This window comes from Armigeres subalbatus, chromosome 1, assembly GCF_024139115.2.
Source record: "Armigeres subalbatus isolate Guangzhou_Male chromosome 1, GZ_Asu_2, whole genome shotgun sequence".
Lineage (NCBI taxonomy): Eukaryota > Metazoa > Arthropoda > Insecta > Diptera > Culicidae > Armigeres > Armigeres subalbatus.
Genome location: NC_085139.1, coordinates 264,911,304 through 264,937,960, shown reverse-complemented (window position 1 = coordinate 264,937,960; position 26,657 = coordinate 264,911,304). Strand labels below are relative to the sequence as shown.

The 26,657-nt window shown below is 42.9% G+C and overlaps 1 protein-coding gene across 2 annotated transcripts in view; it reads right to left on the bottom strand.

Annotated features, from left to right (window-relative positions):
* The window catches only part of LOC134207290 (frizzled-3), a 170,404-nt gene that overhangs the window by 38,221 nt on the left and 105,526 nt on the right, over positions 1-26,657 (bottom strand). Inside the window, exon 1 of one of the 2 annotated variants that reach the window (XM_062683013.1) lies at positions 24,714-25,626. The exons of the other annotated variant lie outside the window; for it this stretch is intronic. Coding sequence (XP_062538997.1) covers positions 24,714-24,989 — 276 coding nt within the window. The 5' untranslated portion in view covers positions 24,990-25,626. Of the gene's footprint in view, positions 1-24,713; positions 25,627-26,657 lie in introns of those variants that run through there. 2 annotated transcript variants of the gene reach the window in all.

Genomic DNA, 26,657 nt, shown 5'->3' with positions numbered 1-26,657 from the left:
CATTTTCACCTGCACGGAAGAAATAAACCACCCAATAGTGAGTTTAATTCACCCAACCTCGAACATCCGTACGGGAAGCCAAAATTGAGTAAGTAGGGTCGAAGTAGTTTGCCTTTACTCCCATGTTAAAAAAGTACCCAATGGAAAATTTATTTCTCCAAATGTAAGTTTAATTCACTCAATATCGACCTCAGGTAATAAAACTAAAAGTTGGCTTCCCATATTGAACTGGCGTCGTTGGATTGTTTGGCTCTTTTGTTTTTGACAACAAAAGAAAGAGTGGATGGAAGAGAAGAGAAAAAATAGCTCAAAAGTAAGTTTAAAAATACTCAATTTTGGGTACTTTTTTTCTTCCGGGTGATGTCTAGTTAAAATTTGCGATATTTTTCTTAGTGTAGCAACGGATTGTTTGTTGTTTTTTAACAGAAAACAAGAAAAATATGACAGTTCTAACAGCAAACAAAGGAAAATTTTGTAAACACGGCACCAACACTGATGGGGATGGAGAGTGCTATGTGTCAAAAAAACCTGGAAAAATCTAGCAAACCATGCAGCTCAGGAACGATTGCATTAAGCATTCCTAGCAATCCCGACGTAACCCTGAAATCCAAAATGACGTACTAAAAATCCAGATGGCGGAGAAATGGACCAATTGCTTGACGTAAAATTATGCAACATGCTATCTATCAATCGGGCTTGATGAGCAGAACTCAAAAGTCGATGCTATTTTGAAGTTCAAGATGGTGGCTTTGTGGACCATTTATTTGACCTGAAACCACGAAATATGGATGTCTATCAATCGAGCTTGGTGTGTAGAACTCTAAAATCGATGTCCGACGCCATGTTACAATCCTAAAATGCCGATCATATGACCTAGATGTCTGGCATATGAATTTGTTATTTAGCCTGAAACCATAAAATATAACTGTCTGAAGATCGAGCTTGGTGAGTAGAACTCGAAAATCAATACTCAACGCCATTTCGAAGTCCAAGGTCTAAAATGGTAGGCACATGGATTATTATTTCATCTGAAACCATGCAGGGGGCCTCCTTTGCCGTGCGGTAAAATGCGCAGCTACAAAGCAGGTCCGGTCTAGGGTTGGAAATTGTCTCGACTTTCCTGGGCATAAAAGTATCATCATGTTAGCCTCACGTTATACGCTTGCAAAAATGGTAACTGGGTTTAGAAGCCTTGCAGAAAAAAGGCAGTCTATTAATCGGACTTAATGACCAGAACTAAAAAACCTATGTTCGACACAATCTTGGAATCCAAATTGGTGGACCATATGGACCAACAATTTTAGCTGTAACTATGCAATAGTGGAGTTTTTATCGATTGAGCTAGATGACGCAGGGATGGAATGCTCCTCAGAGCGAATCAGGAGAAGAAAAAAAATGCTCACTGCTCTAGACACACACGCTTAAAGTAAATTACACATCGCATGAATAATTTTCACACATGACGACGATGACACGAGAGAATAGCAATCTGTGTGAAAATTATGTGTAAGACATGCACAGTCGCTGTGTAATGTCTTTTATTCTTTAAATATGTGTAAGAAACTTTGCTTCGAACTGTCAAGTCCATTTTGATCGCCATGATGGCGGTTGCGTCCGGCATGCATCGTAACGAAAATGACTTTTTCTGTGGATTTTCGTCATGTTTCGATACGATACAACTAAAATATGCAACTATAAACATCGCACTTTAGTTTGGTCATATCGAAACAAATGCGGACTCCTCTGAAACAGTATAAAATGTTGCGATAATTTTCAATTTACATGAAAAAATATAATTGAGGTTAGGTCCGTTTTCCGACCGCTCTCTCACTGTGTGAAATGAACTCATCGGAAATCGTTAACCGTCAATTACACTAAAATGAGTAACATGGCAGTTACTCATAATATGTGTTGTTCCAGGTTAGGCCCGTTTTGTGTGAACGAAACACAAAATTGTGTGAATGACTTTAAGCGTGCACGAATCTTTGCTCTTCTCTTTGTACTTTTCACTCTCGTTTCTCTCTTTTCAGGTAGCTCCGAAATATATTTATGTCTTAATGATAACTAAATGGTTTGACTCAATGAGGTGAGGAAAAAGTCATTGAGTATCTTTGAGCCTCTTTCCGAAGGACGGAATTTAAATTTATGATAATTAGCTGGGTAATCTTACGGTAGCCAGTAGAGTATTGTATTTATCGTGTTTGTCTAGAAAACAATTCAATCACTATCATAATGCGTGTTAAGGACTTTTCCTTTTCCTTTGAGGTATTATAACTTACGAACGGGTTGGCCGATTTGCAAGATTTACTCACCAATCGAATCGTTTTGGGCTCTGAGAGTATTTTGAAATCCAATATGGCGAGACACAGATTAAGATAACGGGTAGGGTGTACCGGTTTTGGCCACCTTAGTGCACAATTTGGCTATCCCTGAAAAATGATTTTTTTTTTCAAAAAATATCAACATCAGTTTCAACAGTTAAGAAGCATGAGCGATATATCTCCTGTTAGAGTTAATAAAACCCTCAACAATTGCTTTATTCTTTAGTTGTGCTTGAAACTGGCCAAATTAGGAACATGGCCAAAACTGGAACAGTTCCCCTAATTCGACAAAAGGCTTTTTAAATGGACAGGCTCATGTACACTTTATGTAAAAAAACGGATCGCAACCAACAGAACTGTGGTGAAAACTCTGCGAAATGAAAAATTAGAAATACAGAATATGCATGGTTGCAGTAATGTAAGCAAAGAGCTGCTAATAGATAAGCGTTTGAGTCTTTCAGTCTTTTAAAGCAGCCAAAACGTGATTGCGTCTTTTTTACGACGTTTTGGTGTATATTTCACCTTCTTCAAGGATTAAGAGGCTTCGTTTTGGTGTGATGTGTGTCTCCTGTCTGACATAACGTTGTCAATTAACCAAAAAAAAACCCAGATTAATCCACCTAGCGGCGATGGTGCCTTTCTCGTGCATCGTAAAATGTACTGAAAAAATCACATAGGAAAGGTCAAAAAAGCACTTTAGGGGGATAGATCGCATATTTTCTATCATTTTGCATGTTTTTGCATTAATTACTATGCATTTCCACCATTCTTGAAAAAAAAAATTTTTTTTCGATTTTGAAATTTTTTTTCCAAGGGGGGACCCTTGGGAAAAACAATGATTTTTCAATAATTCCGAAATGCAATGTCCGATCGGGCCAATTTTCAATAGCAAACAATAGGACCGCATTCCCCGTCGAATGCAACTTGTTGCGAGTAAATCGGGTAATGCTAAGTTCCAAAAAGTGTGTCTACAAAATTTGTACACATACACACATACACACACACACACATACATACATACACACAAACAGACATCACCTCAATTCGTCGAGCTGAGTCGATTGGTATATAACACTATGGGTCTCCGAGCCTTCTATCAAAAGTTTGGTTTTGGAGTGAAATTATAGCCTTTACGTATACTTAGTATACGAGAAAGGCAAAACAGATAGATACGCCATTACTAGTGCGCGGGCGATAAATCTAGAGAAGCTTTTATCGAGAGTGTAGGTGGGATAAAGCTCAAATACCACAGGAAATATTTGAAAAACCACAGTGCAGTGTAAAAATAATGAGACTTATGAACCGTAGTGAGACGCCATTGTTAATTGACAACGTTATGTCAGACAGGACACACACATACACAACAAAATGCAGCCTCTAAATCCCTGAAGAAGGTGAAAAATACAGTACCAAGGCTCTTTGGGGAGTTTCAGGAAGCGTCAAAATCGACCATTTTCAAAATGTCACAAACTTTGGCAATATGGGTCTCAAACTTCAGAATTTAGCAAGACAAGTGCAGTTGTGACGTCCGCATATCTTCTGACGACATTGTCCACCCTAGGGTCAGTTTTGAGGCACTTGAGGGAGCCTCCGTAAGCATTAAAATCGGCCATTTTCGAAATTTCACAAACTATGGCAATATCGTTTTGCAAGACAAGTGGAATTATGACATCCGGATATGTTTTTGGGGATACTCCATCCTGAGGTCAGTTCCGACTCCGAGGCTCTAAGAAGCGCTTGAAGAAGCATCAAAATCAGCCATTTTTTGAATATCACACTGAGGTCGGATTGATACTTATTTCGGACTCCCTTAGCGTGGCCAATATCCCCAGAAACATATTTGGGAATGTTAGAGTTTCACTTCTCCTGCAAGACGCTGATGCTTGATACCCATACAGCTATAGTCGGTAGTATTTTGAAAATGTCAAATTTTGATGCCTCCGGAATCTCCCCGAATGGCCACGGAACTGCCTTCATGTTAGCAAATATCCCCAGAACGACATTGACTTTCAAAATTCTGTAGTTTAATATCTGGTATTTTGGAAATGGCTTATTTTGATGCTTCCGGATGCCTCAAGGGCCTCGCTACTGACCTGAGGTTGGCCAATATCTCCAGAAGCATGTCTCGATGTCATAGTCCTACTTGTCTTGTAAAATGTTGAAGTTTGATTTTATTGCCATAGTTTGTGACATTTTGAAAATAGTCAATTTTGATGCCTCCGAAAGCTACCCAGCAAAAATTTAAAGCTGAAAATAGGCTTATTACATTAAAAATATGTTTTTCCAGCTACATATCTAGGTTAGTCAGTTTAAATTGTTTATGAACTAACCTCAGGGTGATCAATATCCCCAGAATCATATCCGGATGTGATAATCCTACTTACCTTGCAAAATGCTTAAGTTTTATACCCATATTGCTATTGTGAAGCGAAAATATTGCTCTGACCAATTCCCAAATTCCCAAAGCAACCCGTTGTAGGCCATTTCTGGAACAGGTGTCATCATGTTTTTGGTTCTCATATAATCTCTTTATACAAATCTATCTTAATAGTATAAATAGAGACGAAATAAACGACAATTTCTTGGACTTATACCGCCAAAAAAGTTCTTAGGAATTAGAGGAGCTTAGAAGCATAGGAATATTTTTCGGGAAACTCTTTGGATATTCAACGGGTATTTTTTTCAATTTCTCGAGATCAGATTAATAGTTTTCACTGAAAATTCTTCGTACTAATCACAGGAGAGTTTTTGAAATTTTCACGGGAATTATTCATTTTGGGTCATTTTGTTTTGGGGTGAAAATTGGCATTTGAAATAAAGTACGTTGACCGTTGTTATGAGCACGGTCAGTTCTTCGGAAGCAGTAAAACCTTTCTAAAAAATCCACATCAAGTTGATTCTCAATCTCAAACCTACTTTGAAATGTGAGAAAATAAGAAATTTTCACCTGGTGCCCTCATAGTAATAGTAATCTGTTGCTATCCGACAACAAGTAGCAGATAAGAATTCCCTGTAGAATTGGCTTTAAATTAAAAAGTGCATTACAATATTTTTGATGATTCGTTGATCAATATGTCACGTTACACCCGGCTAGCACCGGAAGAAATATCGGTACTAGCCAGGTGTGTTTTGGAGCTCGATAACATCATCGCACCAAAATAATTGCCTGAACCAGCCAGGGCATGCACTCACTAGCCACAGTTAGATTTACAGCAGTTGAAATTCGGTTTGTTGCCAAATACAAAACACGAACATGCCTCAGACCGACTTCAAACGCAATCTTATGCTCAAATCGATACGCCGACGCGTGCTCGTACTTCCCAAATAAATTACTTCCATTTTGCTTCAATAGAATGATAAACTCCTACGAAGATGCTCCGGTCTTACTGTTTTGAATCAGAAAAAAATAAAAATCAAAAGATATCCACCGCCAGCCTCTCCATTCCAATGGTAGATAATTACAACTTCCGTGCGTAAGTGCGCAGACTGAAATCTAATTACGACTATCGCGGGTCTTCATTAAGCCATTAGGGGAAACCATTAAAATACAATATCGCCGATTTTCCTCCCCCGCGCATCCTCTCCGAAGAGCTCGCTCCCCACGCACGGACTTCAAATGCAACCTGTTTTGCGCAACCGAGCTAAATCAAATTTCCCTCGACCGACCTCCGCGGAAGACCAGACCATCGTCGGAGAAGAACTGAATCGAGTGCTATCGACGTTGAATTACATCCGCCATTAAAACGGTACGAGCGCTGTTAGCCGCGGTGGAGGCGCGCATCTCGCTCGGCCAGTAGTGGATAAAACAAATAATCGAGCTTTGCTCACCATCAGTTCATGACGCCCCTGGCTGGCGGATCCGCAGTAAAAGCGAACCGCTCCGGCGGCGGCAGCTTAATTTAATAACATAAACTGCACACCGGACTAAAACCAGGGGGCACAATCGGCCTACGGTGGGTAGGCCGACGACCAATCGGCCAATTCTCACCATTTGGGCGGCGCGGCGGACGGCTTTGTGGCGAGAAGAATGCGAGCGCAATTGATGATGGCACATGATGTGTGAGATGTGTGTACCGGCTCGGTACCAGGCCGTCGTATAATGAAGGGGCGGTGGCAGGAAGGGGATGTGTGTGCACGAAGGGAGGCAACCGCTTTGATCTTTTCCGCCGCACGGAGGGGGGGGGGGGCGGTTCACTCAGGAAGGGAAAATCGTTCCGGCGGTAGCAGGCGGCTGCGGCAGCAGCGATCATTCACGGCGGACGGATCGGAAAGATAAATAATCGAAATTAGCTTTAATAGTTTGGCGTTAAGTTATGAAAATGAAATTAAATTTTCAAAGCGATCCGATCCGGGCATCGCACACACACGGCACATGGGAGGAGCGTGGATCATGTAATTGCCAAAAATTACTCCGCAGCGGGGCCGGTTCTTCGCAACATTCGCCAGCGTGCGTCGGTTTTGCCGGCGAAAATGCGCAGGAGGTGAGAATCGAAATGAAACATTTGTAAAAATTAAACCATCCTGTCATATTTAAATCAAATTAAGATTTACATGCCATTCTGTGATTAATTATAGAGTGCGGTTTGGGAACGACGGCGGCAGTGTGGGTCCTTGGAAGGCATATGTGGCGAAATCTGCGCTCCAACCGGACGGGCGGGCATGCGAATGCGCACACACAGGTGAGGAAGGGAAGAATGGCAAGCGACCGAATCCAGGCGGGCGCAAAGCGGTAATAAAAACCCAAGCAAGGGAGGCGAGCCACACAAAAGAGAAACGAAAAAGATCAAAGTCGGCACTTTGAGTGGTACTCTCCTCGCCTGCTTCGATCCGTTCCATCCGTTTTTTACCGCCGCAGCAGCAGCAGCATTGCCTCAAGCAACTAGGCAAGCCATGATGGGTATGGGTATCACATATAGCCGCCTCACGATTCTGTATTCTCTGATCCCTCCTCTTCCTCTCGATCGCCGATGGATGGCTGCGGCCCGGAGAACATCACTATCATCGTCTTCATCATCATCATCATCAGCGGGTCTTAATGGTTGCGATTCGCATCGGATCTTGCGCTGGATGTTGGATTCAGCAGCGCGCGAGGATTTTCTACATCTAACGGATCTGTGACGGTGATGCAGGAGGCTGACTGCAGCCAAGCGTAACCGAAATTCCTCCGGCCATTACGATTTACATCGGCACACGGTGATCTTCGGTCGGTATACGTTTTCCCAGCGGGTCGGCTGTTCCGCTTCTCGGCAGGTGACCGTTTTCCGTTTACGGAGAAAAAAATGAGCGAATCTCGATTCGTAACGCCATCATCGCAGCATGTATTGAGAAGGGGCCCTCTTCAGAAGTGCATCCTTTTGTGTGTCACACTTTTGTCAGCTTCGCGCAGCTATTTGTTTAGGATGTGCTCAAGTGCTTCTTCGGAGAAATTTAGGAGCGTTTCACACTTGAGCCGGCAGCTGGAAGGTGATAAGTGCTGGTAAATATAGACCAAATTCCCGAGAAAACGGTGTCGTATTTGCTCTTAGCAAAGGAAGTTTAGGTGAGCCGAAAAGTTCCTTTGAGTTACCTTCAATCTTTCGAATTTTGATGAAACAAATCGGTTGACAATTACTGACAGCATTTTATGAGCGCAACTATGTTGGCCATTGTTTGACATACATTTGTAGTTCCGTCAAATTATGTTAGAAATGTGAAAAGTCATATGTTCGTTGGTAAAAAATAATGCCAGTTTCCATTGGATGGACGGCAGCAACTATAAGCAACAGTGCTAACAATCCGGTGATCCGATGAGTTACCACTCGATTCTTCTTGAGCGGATCCAATGTCGGCTTCCATCGTTTAATCTTCTTAAGCCTGAGACCTGAGAAGCCAACATGGACGACGACGACGACAAGAATGACAGTGTGCGCCGCACACTGTCCAAAACCGAGAACCCCCTCTGGCATCCGATCGAATCCGACCTACCGACCGGGATTAAATGTCAATAATCACTTCATTCATGTGTAATGAGCAAAACGAGATGAAAAGCGTATCGATTACATATTCTCTTCTCGGCCGTTGCCGTTGCACACCCCACGCTCGCTTCGCCATCGTCCAAAGGGAATTAGAATATATCGATCCGGCTTATACCTGCCTACCTTCGAGCTTCGATTAACAATTTAGGGATTAACCGTCATCATCGTCGCTCTCGGTCCCCGTTCCTCCGCTTCCATTCGTTTGGCTTCGGCATCAAAAACAATCCCAAGTGTACTCTGGCCATGTTCTTCATCCACTCGACTTATTTTTTGTAGCTGCTGCTGCTGCTGCTGGCAGCGCTCCTTTCCCGCTCGATCTGCCCTCAGACTTCAATCGGATCGCACTCACTCGACAGTCGGACTGACGGACACCGCTGCGGCTGAACCACACCGCCAGCCGTCGTCGCAGCAAACATAATACTGTTACGGTCCATTCGCATTGATCCGAACAGCTCGGCCGGCACTCGACTGAACCGGATTACCGGAGACTCCACTGTTCCCAAATAAATCAAGTTGTAGCGATCATCCTCTCGGACTCGACCTACTGGCTTTTCTCCGTTTCATCAATGCAGCAATCGCGCTCACTTCGAGATACCCACTGCCTGCGGTCCCTCCTGCTACGCCTCACCCTCCAACGCAATCTCCTTCACAGATCTCTTTCGTACTTCTTTGTAGTTTTGTCGAAATCGCATCGGATCGAACTGATGTGCGTTTTTTTTTTGCTTTTCGTCTTTCACTGAATGCTCACTCTTGTGGCAATCGAGCTTGCGCGCGATTGCTTGTAATTAATTTTAATTTTTTGCCGCCATTGCCGGACTCAAATTTCACCGTCACTCACCGACGGACGACCCTTTAGCGAAGAGATGTGAAAGTTCAACGCCGTAATCAATCGAAGGTGGCGAGCGGCTGCATATAAAAAAGACGTAATTCTTTACGATGCGTTCCAATTCGGGACAAATGTGGGGCTGCGTGGGAATTGTGCGCGCAAAATCGCAAAATCGATGCCCCGCAGGAGTTCGAGGATCGGTGGAAACTGGAGCTCGGCGACCACCTGGGTCGCCAATTCGAGCAGTGCGTGAGATTTTAATGAGGAGATAGGAAGCGCACGCAGTAGGCGCGCTCATTCCAGCGGTCGTTAAGCCTGTTTAGAAAATGCGGTAGCGGCCAAAATCGACGGGAGCCTGGGAAAAAAGCTTTAGATCGGAGGGTGATATGGGAATGATGTGCGTTGCGTGATGGACGATTAGGAGGTGCAGACCGGTAGAAAGTTGACACTGTAAATGGGTGTTTACGGTTAGAAGAGTTGTAAAAGTTTTAGCAGGCTGTCAGATTTCAAACTAACTCGAACTCAAACTCCAGCGTTCAATGAATGCCAATTGCACCACATTTTTTTCCGATCGGCATAAGTGCCCGGCATAAGTGCTCATGAATATTGTAGTTGCAAAATTGTAGTTGCAAAATAGCCTAATTCGTCCCAATATTTTTTTACACGATTGCTATTCTTTAATTTCCCGTCTAACTGGGTGTAATTTTATCAGTCTATTGATTTGATTTGCAGTACGATGTCTATTTTTGATCAATCGATCAATTGATTTAATCGAGCTGCAATTGAAATTCTGATCACTTTTCGAAATCGTTTTAACAATTAATAACTGCTTTTGGATCGCATCGGCTTTCTTTCTCTTTTATCATTTTTCGACATTATATGGATCAGAATTTGCCCCTTTTCGAATATTAGTAAGTTTAGTTAAGAAGCTACGTCCGCGCGTCATAATCAAGAAACTTTGTTCTCTTCATCCGAATAATCGCATAAGATCATCACGTTCATGAAGTTGTAATTAAATTACAATATCCCTCCGATATTCTGACGAGACTTCAAACCGTTGACTGTGCCAGTGATTTGAATGCAATTCTGAACGCTTATGGGGAAGGGGGGATAGCAGTCCGATCAAATACCATTTGGCCGAAGGCAACTAGGCCGAAAGTTGGTTGGCCGAATATGCCATGTTTCCAAGCAAAGCAATTGACCGGAACTCATCTGACCGAAAGTTATTTGGCGAAAATATCATTCGGCTGAAATGGACGTAGGAATGTCGATTGGCCGAAAGGTCATTTGCCCGCAAATGCCATTTGGTCGAAATGGTCATTTGGCCGACCGGGTCATATGGTCGAAATGTTGAAAACCATTAGACCGAAACTCATCTGACCGAAAGTTATTTGGCCGAGAATATCATACGGCAGAAATGGACATACGACCGGAATTTCGGTCAGCCAGGGTTTGCAGAAATCGCTCTCCACAGATGACGAACAACGATAAAAGGGAGGCAAAAACTGTTCCGAATCATAACAAGCCATGATAACAAATTTATTAAACTTGTATACAAGTGCGAAAAAAACAGAATCGGATAGGCAGACCCCACAGAAAAATGGTGATTCTCGCTTTGTGTTCCGCTCCTTTCGTGTTGGTTGCACAGCTGTATAGAACAAGTTGAAATGCACCATCAAAGCCAGTGCTCCCCGCATTTGGAGCTTTCTAAAAGAAATTTATCATGGGGTATAACATCCAGAATCAATGATATACTTCACGTAGAAGTAACACACACGAAATCATTAATTTAGTAATCCAGAATCAGTTCTCTATCATGAAGGTTTTCGAAAAAAGTTTCTCGCGGTATGCTACATATCGTATGTGTATACAGAGATGATAAGTGAGAGACTTGCTCTTTCTCTTTAGGATTCAATCCTTACGGTCAGCCGATTTAGTCATTAGCCTGAAAATGCTAATTGGCCGAAATGGATGTTAAACAGAAATGGTAATATGACCAAAATGTCGTTTTACCGAACAGGTTATTTGGCCGAAAGTGGTTTGACCGAATAAATCATTTGGCTTCAAATGCCATTTGGTCGAAATGGCCGTTTGACAAAATGGCTGAATGGATCATACGACCGAAAATGTCATTTGGCTGAATATGCCATATGATCGAAAATGTCGTTAGCCCGAATTGCTCTTTTGGCTAATTGGCCATGTTTCCGAGCAAACCATTAGGCCGAAATTTATTTGGCTGAAAATATCATTCGGCTGCAATAGACTTCTTCTTCTTCTTCTTATTGGCATTACATCCCCACACTGGGACAGAGCCGCCTCGCAGCTTAGTGTTCATTGAGTACTTCCACGGTTATTAACTGCGAGGTTTCTAAGCCAGGTTACCATTTTTGCATTCGTATATCATGGAGCTAACACGATGATACTTTTATGTCCAGGGAAGTCGAGACAATTTCTAATCCGAAAATTGTCTAGACCGGCACCGGGAATCGAACCCAGCCATCCTCAGCATGGTCTTGCTTTGTAGCCGCGCGTCTTACCGCACGGCTAAGGAGGGCCTCTGCAATAGACATACGACCTGAATGTCGATCAGCCGAATTGGTCGTTTAACCGAAAATGCCATTGGCTAAAAATGGTCATTTGGCCGATCGGATTTCATGGCCGAAATGTCGTTTTACCGAACAAGTCATTTGGCCAAAAGTGGTTTGACCGAATAGGTCATTTGGCTCCAAATGCCATTTGGCGAAATGGTCCTTTGACAAAAAGGACCATTGAACCGAAAATGTCATTTGGCTGAATGGATCATACGGCCGAAAATGTCGTTAGAACAGGTCATTTGACCGAAAAAGTCATTTGGCCGAACAGGTCATTTGCTTAGCTTAGCTTTGACTGACTACACATATCTGTGGTTGCTACTCCGTGATTGACCAGAATCAGTGAAATTGCATAAAGAATCAACTGAATGATTGACTGGGATTGTTCAAGCATTTTCCCATGGCAAAACTGTCAAAACGCACGCGAACGTATCAATTGTGTTTGGCCCATCAGTGTGCAAGTTTCAGTGACTCAAATGTTCAAAAGATCTAACGGCGCCGGACACGTCCTTGTAGTCAGTATGGAAGAGGGAAGGAATATTAGTAGGCGGTTTTTGCTATTTGAAGACCGTGTTTACCTCTGCGTCTCCACAAAAACTTCAGGAAGGTTTATCTGGATTCACTCTGATAAGCGATACGACCGTGCCATTATTTATACACAATGATTTTAAATAACCATGATTCGGCCGCACAAAGCAGAACAAACTAACCACATGCACACCGAGCAGGAACACGATCAAACGCATGGCAATTGATTTACTTCTCGACCAAACAAGGTGCAACGATACCAGATCGTTCGACGTGCCTATGAACTGAGCATTAACTACAGTCACTATGCATACCCGATGGCATATGAAAACTGTGGAGGATCGCGACAGAACCGACGTGCAGTATTCTGTACTTACTTGCCTTTGCTTTACCGGAGCGAAACGCAATACAAGCGCATGATTCACCGAATATCAGATATAATTTTTTTTCTACCGCCCGCGACGAATAACACACGCACTGTACTTACTACACCGATGGCTACTCCATTTGGCCGAACAGGTCATATGACCGAAAAATTCGTTTGGTCGAATAAGGACTGTTCAGAGGACACTTTTACATAACGATATTATGCAGATAGATTGGCCAATTTCGATGGAGTCGTATATTATAATACACTGTCAATCAACTGTACTTTTTGAAAAGAGATAAAACAGTTTAAATCTAACAAAATGGCGCCAATTGTCAAAGCTCCTCAAATTTCGCGTAAACATAAGCTTTCCAACAGAATTTGTTATAAGCAAAATTGACGATTTGTGAGAAAATTGTAAATCGGCATGTCAACAAAATCATCAAGAAGATCGGAAAGAAACACACTGTCAATAATTTGTCGATATCTAGAAACAGTAGAGCCTGTGGCAGCCCGAAAACGGGATATAAACGGTTGAAGCTGTTGAAAATCCAACAAATTTAGATTATTATGAATATCCCAAATTTCTGAGTTAGAATTGTTTCGTTGATAATTGGATTTTATTTCTAGAAGGCCAGACAATATATTCAATGGAAATAAAACAGATTTCGAAAAAGATTGATGGTTTAAAAACATCGACAATACAAATTATCCTCTTTATAAACTGAACAGCCCTTAGGCCATTTGGCCGAATCGGTTTTTTGGCTGATTGGCCATATTTCTGAGCAAACCATTAGGCTGAAAATATCATTCCATTAAAACATATGAACATACGTTCGAAATGTTGATTGGCCGAAATTGCCATTTGTCCGAAAATGCCATTTGACCGAAATGATCATTTGGCCGAAATTTCGTTTTACCGAACAGGTCATTTGACCGAAAGTGGTTTGACCGAATAGGTCATTCGGCTCCAAATGCCATTTGGCCGAAATGATCGTTTGACAAAGGCCGAAAATGTCATTTGGCAGAATGGGCCATATGATCAAAAACGTCGTTAGACCGAACAGGTCATTTTACCGAAAAAGTCGTTTGGCACAATAAGCTATTCGGCCGAATTGGTCTTTTGGCTGATTGGCCGAAAATATCATTCAGCTGAAACATACGAACAAACGACCGAAATGTCGATCGGCTGAGTTGGTCATTTGCTCGAAAATTTTATTTGACCAAAATGGTTGTTTGTCAGTAATGGTCATTTGCCCGATCGGGTCATATAGCCGAAACGTCGTTTTACCGAACAGGTCTATTGGCCGGATGTGGTTTTACCGAATAGGTCATTTGGCTCCAAATGCCGTTTGATCGAAATAGTCGTTTGACAAAAAGGGCCATTAGGCCGAAAATATGATTTGTCTAAATGGATCATACGGCCGAAAATGTCATTTGGCTGAATATGACCGAAATGTCGATCGGTAGAATTGGTCATTTGCTCGAACATTTTTTTTGACCAAAATGGTTGTTTGTCACAAATGGTCATTTGGTCGATTGGGTCATATAGACGAGACGTCCTTGTACCGAACAGGTCTATTGGCCGGATGTGGTTTTACCGAATAGGTCATTTGGCTCCAAATGCCAAAAGGGCCATTAGGCTGAAAATGTCATTTGTCTGAATGGATCATAAAACCGAAAATCTCATTTGGCTGAATATGCCACATGATCGAAAATGACGTTAGGCCAAAAAATTCATTTGACCGAAAAAGTCGTTTGGTCGAATTGGTCTTTTGGCTGATTTGCCATGTTTCCGAGCAAACCATTAGGCCGAAATGCCATTTGGCCAAAATGATCATTTGGCAGATCGGGTAATATGGTCGAAATGTCGTTTCACCGGAAAGATCATTTGGCCGCAAGTAGTTTGACTGAATAGTTCATTTGGCTCCAAATGCTGTTTGGCCGAAATGGTCGTTTGACAAAAAGGCTATTAGCCCGAAAATGTCATTTGGCTGAATGGGCCATATGACTGAGAATGTCGTTAGACCGAACAGGTCATTTGAGCTTGAGAGCTTGATTGACTGCCCGTAGTCGCTACTCCATTATGACTAGAACAGTTGTTCTTGCACAGAGAACCAACAGATGTTTGCTTGGGACTAGCACTCAGCTTCAATGTACAAGTACTGGTGATCTCATTTTGTTAAGTCATACTCCGCGGAAGGCGGAGGATCATTTGATGACGCATTTGTTTTTCGAATAAGCCATTTGGCCGAATTTTTATAATTAGCTAGATTCGGAATGCAGTCAACTCGATTTTTATTCAGCACTCCTGGCATATTCACTTGGGTTCAAAAGCACTTTAAGAACAACTTACAGTGGACAAAAATTCTTGAAAATTAATGTATTAGAATTCTTTCACGAATTACGTAACGCTAAATGTGATGTTTGTGGACCCCACCCTCCCATCGTAACACTTTTTGTATGGAGGTTTAATCCTGAACAAACATACACATTGCATTGAACATTTTTGATCAAATTTATTGTCCTACAAACGCTAACGACAACAGATTCTGTTGTTTCCACTGAAGTTGGGCAAAACCGCGAATCAGATGACGGTAGTGAGCAGATGTCAAACTCGAGCAATTCCTATGCGCGCGCCACGAGTGATCGATTGGCCTTCAATGATTATTCAAATAGGTCAGTGAATTAGTAAACGAAGAAAATTTCACAAGTGTTATGTCTGTTTGTCTGCGGTTTAATTTTTTGTTGAATGGATCGTAACGCTCTGCTTGACCTCCTCCCTTTCTACAGCGTCACGTAATTTGTGACAGGCCCCATAGATGTAGACTTTTGTATACCCCATTCCCCTTCGTAGACCAACGCAGACTTTTTTGAACACCCCAACAAGAGTTAACATGGTTTGTGAACAGCCCCTTCTTTTCACTTCTCACTGTGGCAAGTGAAAAGAAATGAGAAACAAGGAGTGAGAAATGAGAACTGAGACATATCTTACTGTGGGTGGGGATTTCTCGTGAGACATGAGAAATGAGACGCGCTTTTCACTTTTCACAATGAGAAGTGAAAAGTAAGAAATGAGGAGTGAGAGTTGCGAAATCTCACTACTTAAGTCCCTTGTCTCATCTAACTCATATCTAAGTTTGCAGTTCTTACTGTGAGAAGTAGAAAGTGAGGAATCAAGAGTGAGAAGTGAGACATTACGCTTCTCACTTTTTTGTTCCTAATTCCTCACTTCTCGCTTTGCATTGTGAAAAATGAGATGTGCGAAAAGAATGAGAATTGAGAAGTGAGACGTCTCGCTTCTCACATCCAACTCCTCCTTGGTCACTTCATACTTCTCAATTATCAATAATTACTTTTTATCAATATTTATTATCAGTTTGTTATTTTCCGCAATCACTTTGGTTCGCCAAACAACATTTTCGATTGTATACTCGTTTAATGACATTGTTGCAACATCTAGGAGTTGCGACGCACCTTACATGTTTATTAAATTAATTTAGGTAACAATCAGCGCGGCCTGATCTTCACGTATCTACCACCTACAGGTTGATTGGTACTGGTCAACCTATAGGTATGTATGAGCAAGCAGATAGATTAGCAACAATCAAACCAAAACCAATACTGATATAGTGACTGCAGAAGTGCAAGGCATAGCTTGAAACTGTTAGGAACGGAGTGAAGTGTGCTTGTAGGTGTTGCATATTGTCGTTATTCTACAGTGAGAGCTACAGTACGGCCGCGAATAGTGCGGTGTCAGTTGTCGCTAGTACGGTTTAAAGTTACCGGCAAAGAACACTAAACGTGAGTAGGCCAAATACGATTATCATATGTATCCCACACACACATTTGTATATATATGTAAGATAATCGTTCCCAAATGTATTGGTTTCTCTCCCTAAGGAATTTTAACCTCGAATGCCAACGCATTTGTAATAAAACGTTATTAAATCGGAAAATCGTTCTTTGTTCATCATATCCGTTTGCTAGCGCAACAGACATTCTAGGCCTAATGGCCCATTCCGCAAAACGACCATTTCGGCCATACGACTGTTCGGTCAAACGATATTTTCGGCTGTACGAGGCGTTCGCGCAAATGCCGTTTTCGGCCAAATGATTGTTTCGGCCCTACGCCTTTTTCGGCCAAATGAAAATTTCAGATAATTCTTTTTTGGCCTAATAATTCGGCCAAACGTACAAGACGGCAAAATAACTTTCTGCCTAACGTGTTATTCGGCCAAATGGCTTTTGGCCGAATGATTTTCGACCAAACTACCCTTCCCCATAAACATGAACGGAGACCCAAGTCCTGTTCATCGTTCGAACGGAAGTATGTCCACATATATCGACAAAGTTTTCAGTTCAAGCTCCTTGTCAGTATCCTTGGATTTAAAGTTCTTAGTGATACACATTATCCGAGTAGAAGAAAATAGCAAAAGAATAACCAATTTTACCATTATTACATGAATTACAGAAAAGCAAAAAAAAAATATTTGTTTAAGAGATAACAGCAAATCTAGACGTTTAATGCATTTCTAAGATATTTGAAATCAAAAACAAAAAATTCAATTTCAAAGAATTTTCTGAGTCCCGAAAAGGTATTTTGGCATACAAATATCAATTTTTTCAAAATTCGTGTTTCAAAACAATCAAACTTTGACCGATTTTGTTAAACATTTAGCATAGAGACTTTTCCGAGGAGATGAAATTTTGAGACTACCCATTTTTGAAATTCGATTTTCATTGGCACACTAATACACATGGAAGACAATACTTCCCTTTACCTTTAACGTTTTCAGAGATACAACAACTTCACCAGTACAACCATAGGTGACAAACTGGCGAAGCAGATTGGCCGCTAAATCAGAGTTTACAATATGTGATGAATGTGATTTGGATGATGGAATAAATTTGGAAGCATAATTTTTGTACTTTTATGTGGAATCGTTTTGTTGAATAATAGACTGAAGTGCAGTCGATCATACACTTTCATCGAATGTTGGGAAAAATGTGGCCGTTTTTTTGCTGTAAAAAAATACGTGTTTGTCTGAGATTTGATAAAACATCTAGGAGCAGAATGCCCTCACATAATTGCTCCGGGATTCTCGCGACGGGCAGTTGCAAAATTCGTTAATAAAATAAAACATGCTAGTCGATGCTGAAACGGAAACACAAATAATGAAAGCACTTGGAGGTTCCCGTATTATCAGGGCTGGTAGTTGGCATCTAAAGAGTCGTTGGTGGACTTCGTCAGTAGGACCGATGAAGATCTTCTTGATCGGTCGATGAAGGAGCTTCGAAAGAAGTAATTTCTATTTTTAGGGATTGCGACTGGATAAGTTGCTAGTAATCAGGATTTTCGGCTTCCAGTAAATTAATATGTTGTTAATTTCAAATTATTGACATCGTTTCGATACGGGGGTGAAAATCCAAACCCCTGGATCGAGACGTTGGCAATGACTTGAAATTATTAACATTTCCATGTGACTGAAACCCGAAAATCCCGATTACTAGAAATTTCAATCAATAAGATGCAGGGTTCGGATTTCTCACTCACTCACGCGACAACTGATCACTCCACCATGCATTTTATCCGGATAAATTGCAGTGCGATAATCTCCGGGACAAGCGATGGTGCGAAAAATTGTTATCCTTCTTTCTATGTTTCGCGAAAGTCAAATGCTGCTTACTTTGCCTCTCCAAGCTGATTGAATCAGACGATGTGCCATGATAAGCAGAAGGTTCAATACAGCAGTTATTCCCTTCGCTTTCAATCAGGTCATGTGGTGGCGTGGTTATAGTGGGCGCTCTAAACATTTTAAAATTGTTTTGGGTTCGGATCCCGTTGCGGTCCTAAATTTTTGTAAATAAGCTTGTCAAATTTATCTGGTGAGGCGACGAGAAAGAAAATTTGTGGATTAAAATTAAGTTTATCCGGCGAGCCGGCGCTCACGAATTTATCACCCGCCATTCTATCCAGATAAAAATGTTGTGTAAGAATACTTCCTCACAGGGCAACATGAAAAATCATACTCCGTTTAATGGATTAATCGTAGGTTTTTATTCATATGAGGAGAATTCCGAAGCCTGATAAGATGATATCCTGTTCAATATATCCAGTGCTGTTCTCCGGAGTTTACAAATTCCTTCCTTATTTCAACAGTTGGGGATGAATAATTAATAGGTTGTTCATAATGCTCAACCATGTAACTTGGTAATCGGGTAGCAGAGCGCCGAATTTGGCTTAGAAACTATCTCGATCTTCTACAGGAACCGGCTAAGCACTGCAAGATCTTCTTAAGCATAAGAAGATAAAGTAATCGGAAGCATATAGTAATGGAAAACGTATATCGATTCAAAATCTTGATAAACGATCATTTCCTAGACCGTTCCTAATGCTACAAGCAATGATGGACCTAGTACCATAGAGTTAGGATTCTCAAAGATCTCACAAATAACACGGAAAGGGTCACCTCCGAAGTTGTGGAAGGCTCGAGTGCGGCCGGTACGCAGTCAGGATTTATCTTTCTGATTTTTAGGACAAGCCAAATCGCTACAAGGTGCCAGTGTCTTTCATTTTCCTCAGAGGGCAGAATTATTGCCCCTTACTAACTATCCCAATGCTGGTTGACAACTTTACTATTCCATGTTTTCATGTTATCCAGGCAATCCAGGCAATAGATGTCAGCTGGTGCAAATTCGCGAGGATGCTCTCGGTTCAGGGATGCTTGGGATACTCGTTCCTCAAAGCAGCAATTAACAAAGCTGTCGGCTAGACCAAGTCGACCCTTGTACGGCAGTTGACCATTACGGACCGAAAATGGGCCAGGAACGCAAGACCCCGTTTGATCGATACCCCAAGAACCTCGATGATCATCCGGTTGGAAATAAGTAGCTCATCTAGCCTGATGCTGAGACCTGTCAGCTGGTGCCTCTTCTTGGCATACGTTCTCTCAAACGCATTTTATCGCTGGCATTGTGAACCCTATAGATGTAGCCTAACAAGTGACTGCGTTACAGTTGAGCTCGGATTCGCGTATGCCTTGGTGTGTCACCGACAATAACTAAAAGATTGTCGTCGGCGTAGATGTTTGATGGGAGGTGGCGGAAGACACCTTGGATGATCACTAAAAGTGCTCGAAGGCGTCCTGAAGAAAGTCCTCTGGCCCGACAACAAATGAACCTGTCCCATACCCAGTACGTCTGCTTCCAACTTCTAACGTAACCAAAGGTTGATCAACCACTCAACGACATCACACATACAGAAGATCAGCGAGAGTAGTCGAAATTTGGAAGTGTCCCGAGTAGGGACGTAACTATTAGGAATCGGTTTAACATTGCTCTGTCACCATTCATCCGCTAAAAATCCGGCTTTGATGGAAGGGGGGAGTTTTTGAGCAGGGATTACCAGCCCCATCCGGTCTAGATGACTTTCTTTTGCTCCTAGACAGGGCAAAAGACGCAACGTTCTTCGGCATCCTCCTGAGAATCGTAGATGGATTCAATTTTGAACGTTCAAGTGGATGGGACAGATCTCGGCTTTTCGTTGATGGAGTTGACTTTGCTACAGGAGTATTTGGGTGAATTCGAAAAAAAACTGCTTAGGTTGAGATTTCCATCGAACTTCTCATAAGACGATCGTAGGCTTCCCAGTTGGTGTCGCCATGACACCACTGGGGCCTCTTGGAAGTAGTAGGTAGAGAGGCATTACCAGTTACCAAAATTGGAAAATGATTGCTCCCGTAAAGGTTGGAGCTGATTTCCAGTTTTAGTAACAGAACGACCGAACGACAGACTGTGGTAATGTTTATGGTGCTACGAAAGTAGGTGAGCCAACGTGTCGGCAGCTTCAAAGGCCTCTAAGAGATTGAGGCCACGGGGATCTGTTTTTGTGCTACCCTAAACAGAGCCCGGCATATACATAGAATGCGAAAAAAAAATCAAGAATCTATGCAATGAAAATGAACGACGAAACAGTTGCAAGAGATTCCGACACCGTGGAAACCTTGGCCCAAGACTTTCCACGATGACTTCTACGAAGACTACACACATCAGTCTGCTATAAGGTTAGCCATGGGGCGTACGAAGCGATAAATAAATCAGTGTACCAAGACCGCAGATGAAAAGCCTCGGACTTCGGGGGAAAAATTGTCTCCGCAGATCTTAGGCTAGAGGATCCTTAGGCATCAGATCCTCAAGAGTAGGTTAGACTGACGAGCGAGGAGCTGCTAGGAATCGCAAACACACTGGAAAATATCAATGCACCGGGGCCAGAAAATATCCCGAACGTGACAATGAAGGCCGCCATAAATGCAGCCCTTGACATGTTCAGGACGGCCGCATGCACTGCATTAGATTTAACTATCGGAATGTCTTTCTTTGCGTTGGTGGGACACCCGCAAGAGGAATGGTGTTGTTGTGGATCAGAATGCTCACAACACTGCGTGGTGGGATGTTCGCATGCACTTCAATATAATTGAGTGTCAGAATGTTTTCCTCCGCTTTGGCGAGACACCCGCGGAAAGAATGGTGTAAATGTGGATCAGAATAATCACAATTCTGCGTGTTGGGACGCCCACATGCACTACAATAAATTCTCCCTCTGCGTTGGAAGGACGATCGCAAAGACAATGATGTTGATTGCTGTGGATCAGAATAACCACAGCTTTGCGTTGTAGTATCTACTCAAAAATAAAGTCCACAGAGAAAACTACATGTTTGATATGAATAAAAACATTTTCGAACTTATGGCAAATGCTACATTCGAACTTAGCCTTTACTACAGTTTACTACCATTTACTACACGGAGAAACGTCAAAACAAAATTGACCCCATGATGGCGATGATGATTTCATCATTTTTTGTGGCTAATCAACAAAAGACATGTCTGTTTTGTTTGTTTTCCCTAAATTGGACTTCTATTTTCAAGAACAAAGCCGATTCGCTTCGATTCTGATGAGTAATCTGCATTTGAAACATGAGTAGCAACGTCTTGAGCAGACTACAAGAAATCAGTAGTAAACTCTTGTTTTATTCATACCGAATCAGTTGTTTGTAGTATGTTCGAAATGTGTAGTGTAGTAAAGTCTCTTTTATTCATACGAACATGTTCCACAAGTGACGTTTACTACTGAAAATGTAGTAAAGTTGAACTTACTACTTTTTATTCATACGACCCAATGATGTTGGTTGCTGTGGATCAGAGTAACCACAGCTTTGCGTTGTAGGAGGTCCGCATATAATGCAATAAACTTGGTTGTCGAATTTGTCTTCTTCTTCGTTAGTGGGACGCCCGCAAGAAGCATGTTGTTATTCTGTATCATAATTCTGCGTGGTGGGACGCCCAAAAAGATTGGCGTTTTGTAGACCAGAATGATCAAAACTCTGCTCTCAGGCATGCTTCGCAATTTTAGTGTCGGAAAAAATCCATCCTGGACGTTTCTGATCATTATTTTAATCTTCCGAATGTAAACCCTGACTCCATGACTTTATTGAGCCGATCTTTTTGTAGACTGCCAATCCGCTGGCGATTCAGTCTACTATAAAAACCCTATGAGAAAAATTCCTATCTTCAACTACCAAATCGGTACTGCTTGTCCACCAAGCAAGAAAAACAACCGCCACCAGGCACGATTAATTACTTCATTTTTCGCTCCATTTTCAACCGGTGGAGTCGCATGGGCAGTTGAGCAACTCCCCTCCCACCGGCTTACTCGCGACGACGACGATCACCATCGATCCATCGGCGGACGGAGATGGATCACCACCAGCAGCAGAAGCGGAAGGCGCTACGGTCGCTCAGTACGTCGCGCCTGAACTACGGCTTGCCGGCCGCCGTACTTGGCCATCTCTGTGAATTAGAATGCAATTAAAATGACAAGCCAACGAACGGCGGTGGCGGCGGCGGAACATGCCGCCACCATCGATGCGATGCTGACGACGAGACTTGCCCCGCTCTATAAAAGGGCATCCCAGCCGCCGCCGGTCTTCTGCGCGCTGCTGCATGTCACCTCTATCTCCTAGGAGACATCTTGCGATGGATGATTTCACAGCCTACTGCCACGGTGGCGGTGGTGCAGTTTCAATTATTGCAGGATGTTTGTCTTCTCGCCGTCGTCGTCGTCGTCACAGCGAAACCGATGCCGGAGCGTGACCGTGCCGTCCCGCTTGACGGACGCAGTCAGTACACTTTTAATTGACATCGATTCCGGGAGCATGATCCGTGCTCGTCTGTCGCGTCTCGATCGAAGAATCATGTCCATCGGTCGGCTGAATCTGGCGCGAAGCGTGCGATGTGTTGTTTGATAAGTTGGTCCGAATCCGGCGAAGAGGTTAGTCATATCGTAAAGTGGTGCTAAAAGCTTTTCAACGCTCGTTTTTTCCCAGCTGGAAGAAGCAGTTCAAAGGCGGCGAGCCGCACTCGAGTCACAATCTTATCAACGCCATTCTTTGGCCCCATAGCGCGCCGCAGTGCGCGGGGCGAAAGGCAAACAAAAAATCACCGCAATCAGACATCGAAGAATCATGGACTGAACCGGAGTGTAAACAGCCGAGCTTGACAGGCTTGACGAGCTGGGGCGGAGCGGTTTATGACCAAAATCTACGACGGCTGGAATTTAGCTCAAACTGCGCGGGTTGGGCGGCTCGAAACCCTACACTTGTTTGGAAAGAGCCATAATTGTTCAATTAAATAGCAATTATTGTCGGTCAAGTTGGAGGCGATTCGCGTTCGGAGCACCCAACACACGACAGAAGTGTCGGAACCTGATATCGCAATTACCGGCAGAGGTTGTGCACAGCCATAAGAAATGCGGACTGAGGGGGCAGTTGGTATCCTCTTTGTCGGCATTCTTACTCGCACTGCACGAAGTATCCACACATGAATAAAAGGCTCTAGTGATAAGATAGCTGTGTATAAATTTATGACCGCAAACACATTTCGCATCCCTGATAAGGGTTCTATTCTATAGAAACGCCTGCGGCGGAAGCCTCCAATTTAACCCGTGGGGAATCTCTGCTCACCCACTTCTCAAACCCCAGATTACATGACGACCCCGGACCACAACTGACAGCATTTGATAAAGCGTCGTTTGATGGAAACTGTCAAGTACGCAACATTGTGCCTACACAAGACTAAATCCCAGACGTAATGCTCACTTTATTATTTCCTGAAGGTATATAAAAAGATTCCAACCAGCTCGGCAAGAAGTCGATTACAAAACAAGCGAAAAACCGTCCGGAATCTGGCCGCGACTGGCGGAATCTTTTCCTCGTTTGCCGCCGCTGACCGCCCCATTCAGCGTAGCTTCGCAGCCCATGCGCCGACCGTTGTGAGGAACAAAATAATACTTTAAAAGCAATTCGCTGCTATTCTTTCGCTTTGGCAGATAGCCGCCGCGCTGGCCGTCGCAGGCCGCAGCCGCCACTTGCCCGAACCGACCCGGCGGATCGTAAAAAATAAAACAAAATATCTTCTGTGGGGAAGCGAACCGCAATGTATCGTGGTGCGCACAACAGACAGTTCAAAGCGGGCACTAGAAGACGAAGAAGAAGGCAACAACAAAACAGAGATACGCGGACAGGAGAATCGACTCGAAAAAAGATAGTGGATTGTGGGCGAAACGCAGTTGCAATGTGGCTAATATTTGCCACTAGTCGGGTAAGCGACGAATCAACCCCTCAATTGAGTGTTCAATAAAAAGGGCCGACATAACGAGTTTTTTATAATTTCAAAAAATCTTATAATACTAAGCTGATCCCATAGTGGCACCATTAGCGGGCGCAAAGCACTCCAACCGGTTTCGGCCGCATCAAAACTCCATGCGGTGTTTTTGCCCCGTACATTTTTCATTCCTCTTCGCAACATATCGCGTTCGCTCCGGAACGGAAAGGCCCACTGAATGTTGGTATGATTAACCTCAACCAACTGATAGTGCACTCTCTCAGAATGGATGCTATCTTCGCCCGCAACTTCATAGCCCAATAAACAACGCTCATCACCCGCTTTGACAGAGATAAGATACTGCCGTCGTCAGAGGCCTCTACGTCGGGGCAACGTTCACTTACCAGAAGTTCCGCATCGAGTTGCGATCTGATTGCACCCGGTTCACTGCCGGTTCCTTCGCCTGATCCGGTTGAGTTACCGGAACCACTGGTCGCGGATACCGTCGTCGTAATTGGCGCAGAAGCAACCGTCATATTGTAAACCAGATTCTGACAGGCCGACACCGTGATAAGTTCACACTTCAGCTCTTCCACCGATTCCACTGAGCTTATCCCGATTAACAAAACTGACAGCATCAATCCTAGTAGGCCTCTCAGCACGATTTTGCACGTCGCCATGGTTTCAAAAAACAGCACACTGGCTTATTCGCTTGTATTACAAAGATTCAGCTCACTTCAATTAGGGTGTCTATTAATGCTAGACTACGATCATTGTACAATTCAATCGACAGAACCCTTTTTCCACAAATGAAATTATTTGAAACTTCTTCCGATTCACTTTATTTCGCCAAACTTCTCCCTTTCATAACCACTGTATTACAAACGTCTGCATAACAGCTCGGTCGTGATTATTCACTTTTGCGCAAAACGCTCTACCTTCAATACACAAAGTTCTACAGAACAACAATACCGTCACCGATTTGTTCTACCATAAATGAAAGACCCAAAAACAAGATCGACGAAAAAGCACGTCCACACCCGTCAACCTCTACTCAATGACTGACTCAGCGGGCGCGATTGACTGAAGTTGAATCGAACCGACAGAGAACGGCCGTCCAATGTGTATACGGGAACGGAACGAATGAACGGACGACCGACGGACCGGGCGGATATACCCATGAAGGAGAGGAGCAGTTTGATTGAAGTTGACCGCCTCCGGCACTGCTGGGGTTGCTGCTGCTGTTGCTGGTAAAGCTGAAAGCAGGCAACGGCGACGACAACGAAGACGGCCGCCGTAAAGACGGTTTTGTTCTTTTGCGCTTTCCTTTGCGGCGATCCTTCGATACCTTCTATCTGGCCGATAGTTTGAAACATTCTCTCCGACATCATCACCGCCAATGGCTTTCGATCGCTCTCACGCGCGGTTCTCAGTTTAAAAAAAAATCGCTCTGCTTGTGCTCTGGACGGAAAGCAACCTGCTGCCATTATCAAAACAAACGCGTTAGTATATTCGTGAACTAACGACGACATAAACATGAGTAGATGCGGTCCCAGTCGGATTATTTTCATATCAAACTATAATATGTTTTACCAAGATCTATTAAAAGATATTCATTCACTAGTAATATGTTTAGATGACCATATTGGACTGGATTATGACAACCAAAATGGCGAACACTCGGTTTGATAAACTGCAGATACATTGATTAGGGTGAAACCTTCTGAAGAGTAAGTATAAAATTAATGCAATTCTGATTGAATGTAGCAAAAGAATGTTATTCATGTACTGCATAATCTGGCAGTATTTCTCGCTTAACTTTTCACAAGGTCCTAAGTAACATTTTTTCATGAGTACTGCAGTCAAAAGCTTTCATGTTGTTCTGTTGATTGCACTATTCAAATTAATTCATGAAAAAATGTTACTTAGGTCCTTTTGAAAAGTTAAGCGAGATTTCATCACAATCTGTCAAGTGGTTACCAACATAACAACGCAGCAAGAGCAGATACGCCCAAACAATACCGTCTAACCAACAGCATCTAGAAGCATAGTAACGAAAGCCCGCTGATTCAAGTGTTTCAGGTAACGCAGCAGCAGCAGCTAGCGCAGAATAATGAGTTGATGGCTCGATTAGTTCAGCGGCAGCGCAACAATAATATCAGCACCGCAATTCAGCAACAATAGTGTCGCATTGTCCATCAAAGTACAAGTACACACCAGCAACCATGGATCAAATTGTTGATTCCTTCGCCAGCAATATTAAGGAATTCAGGTACGAGGCCGAAATCAACGTCACTCTCTGTGTAGTATTTCTGGTACAACGATCCTTTCAAGAAGGATGTTGCCAG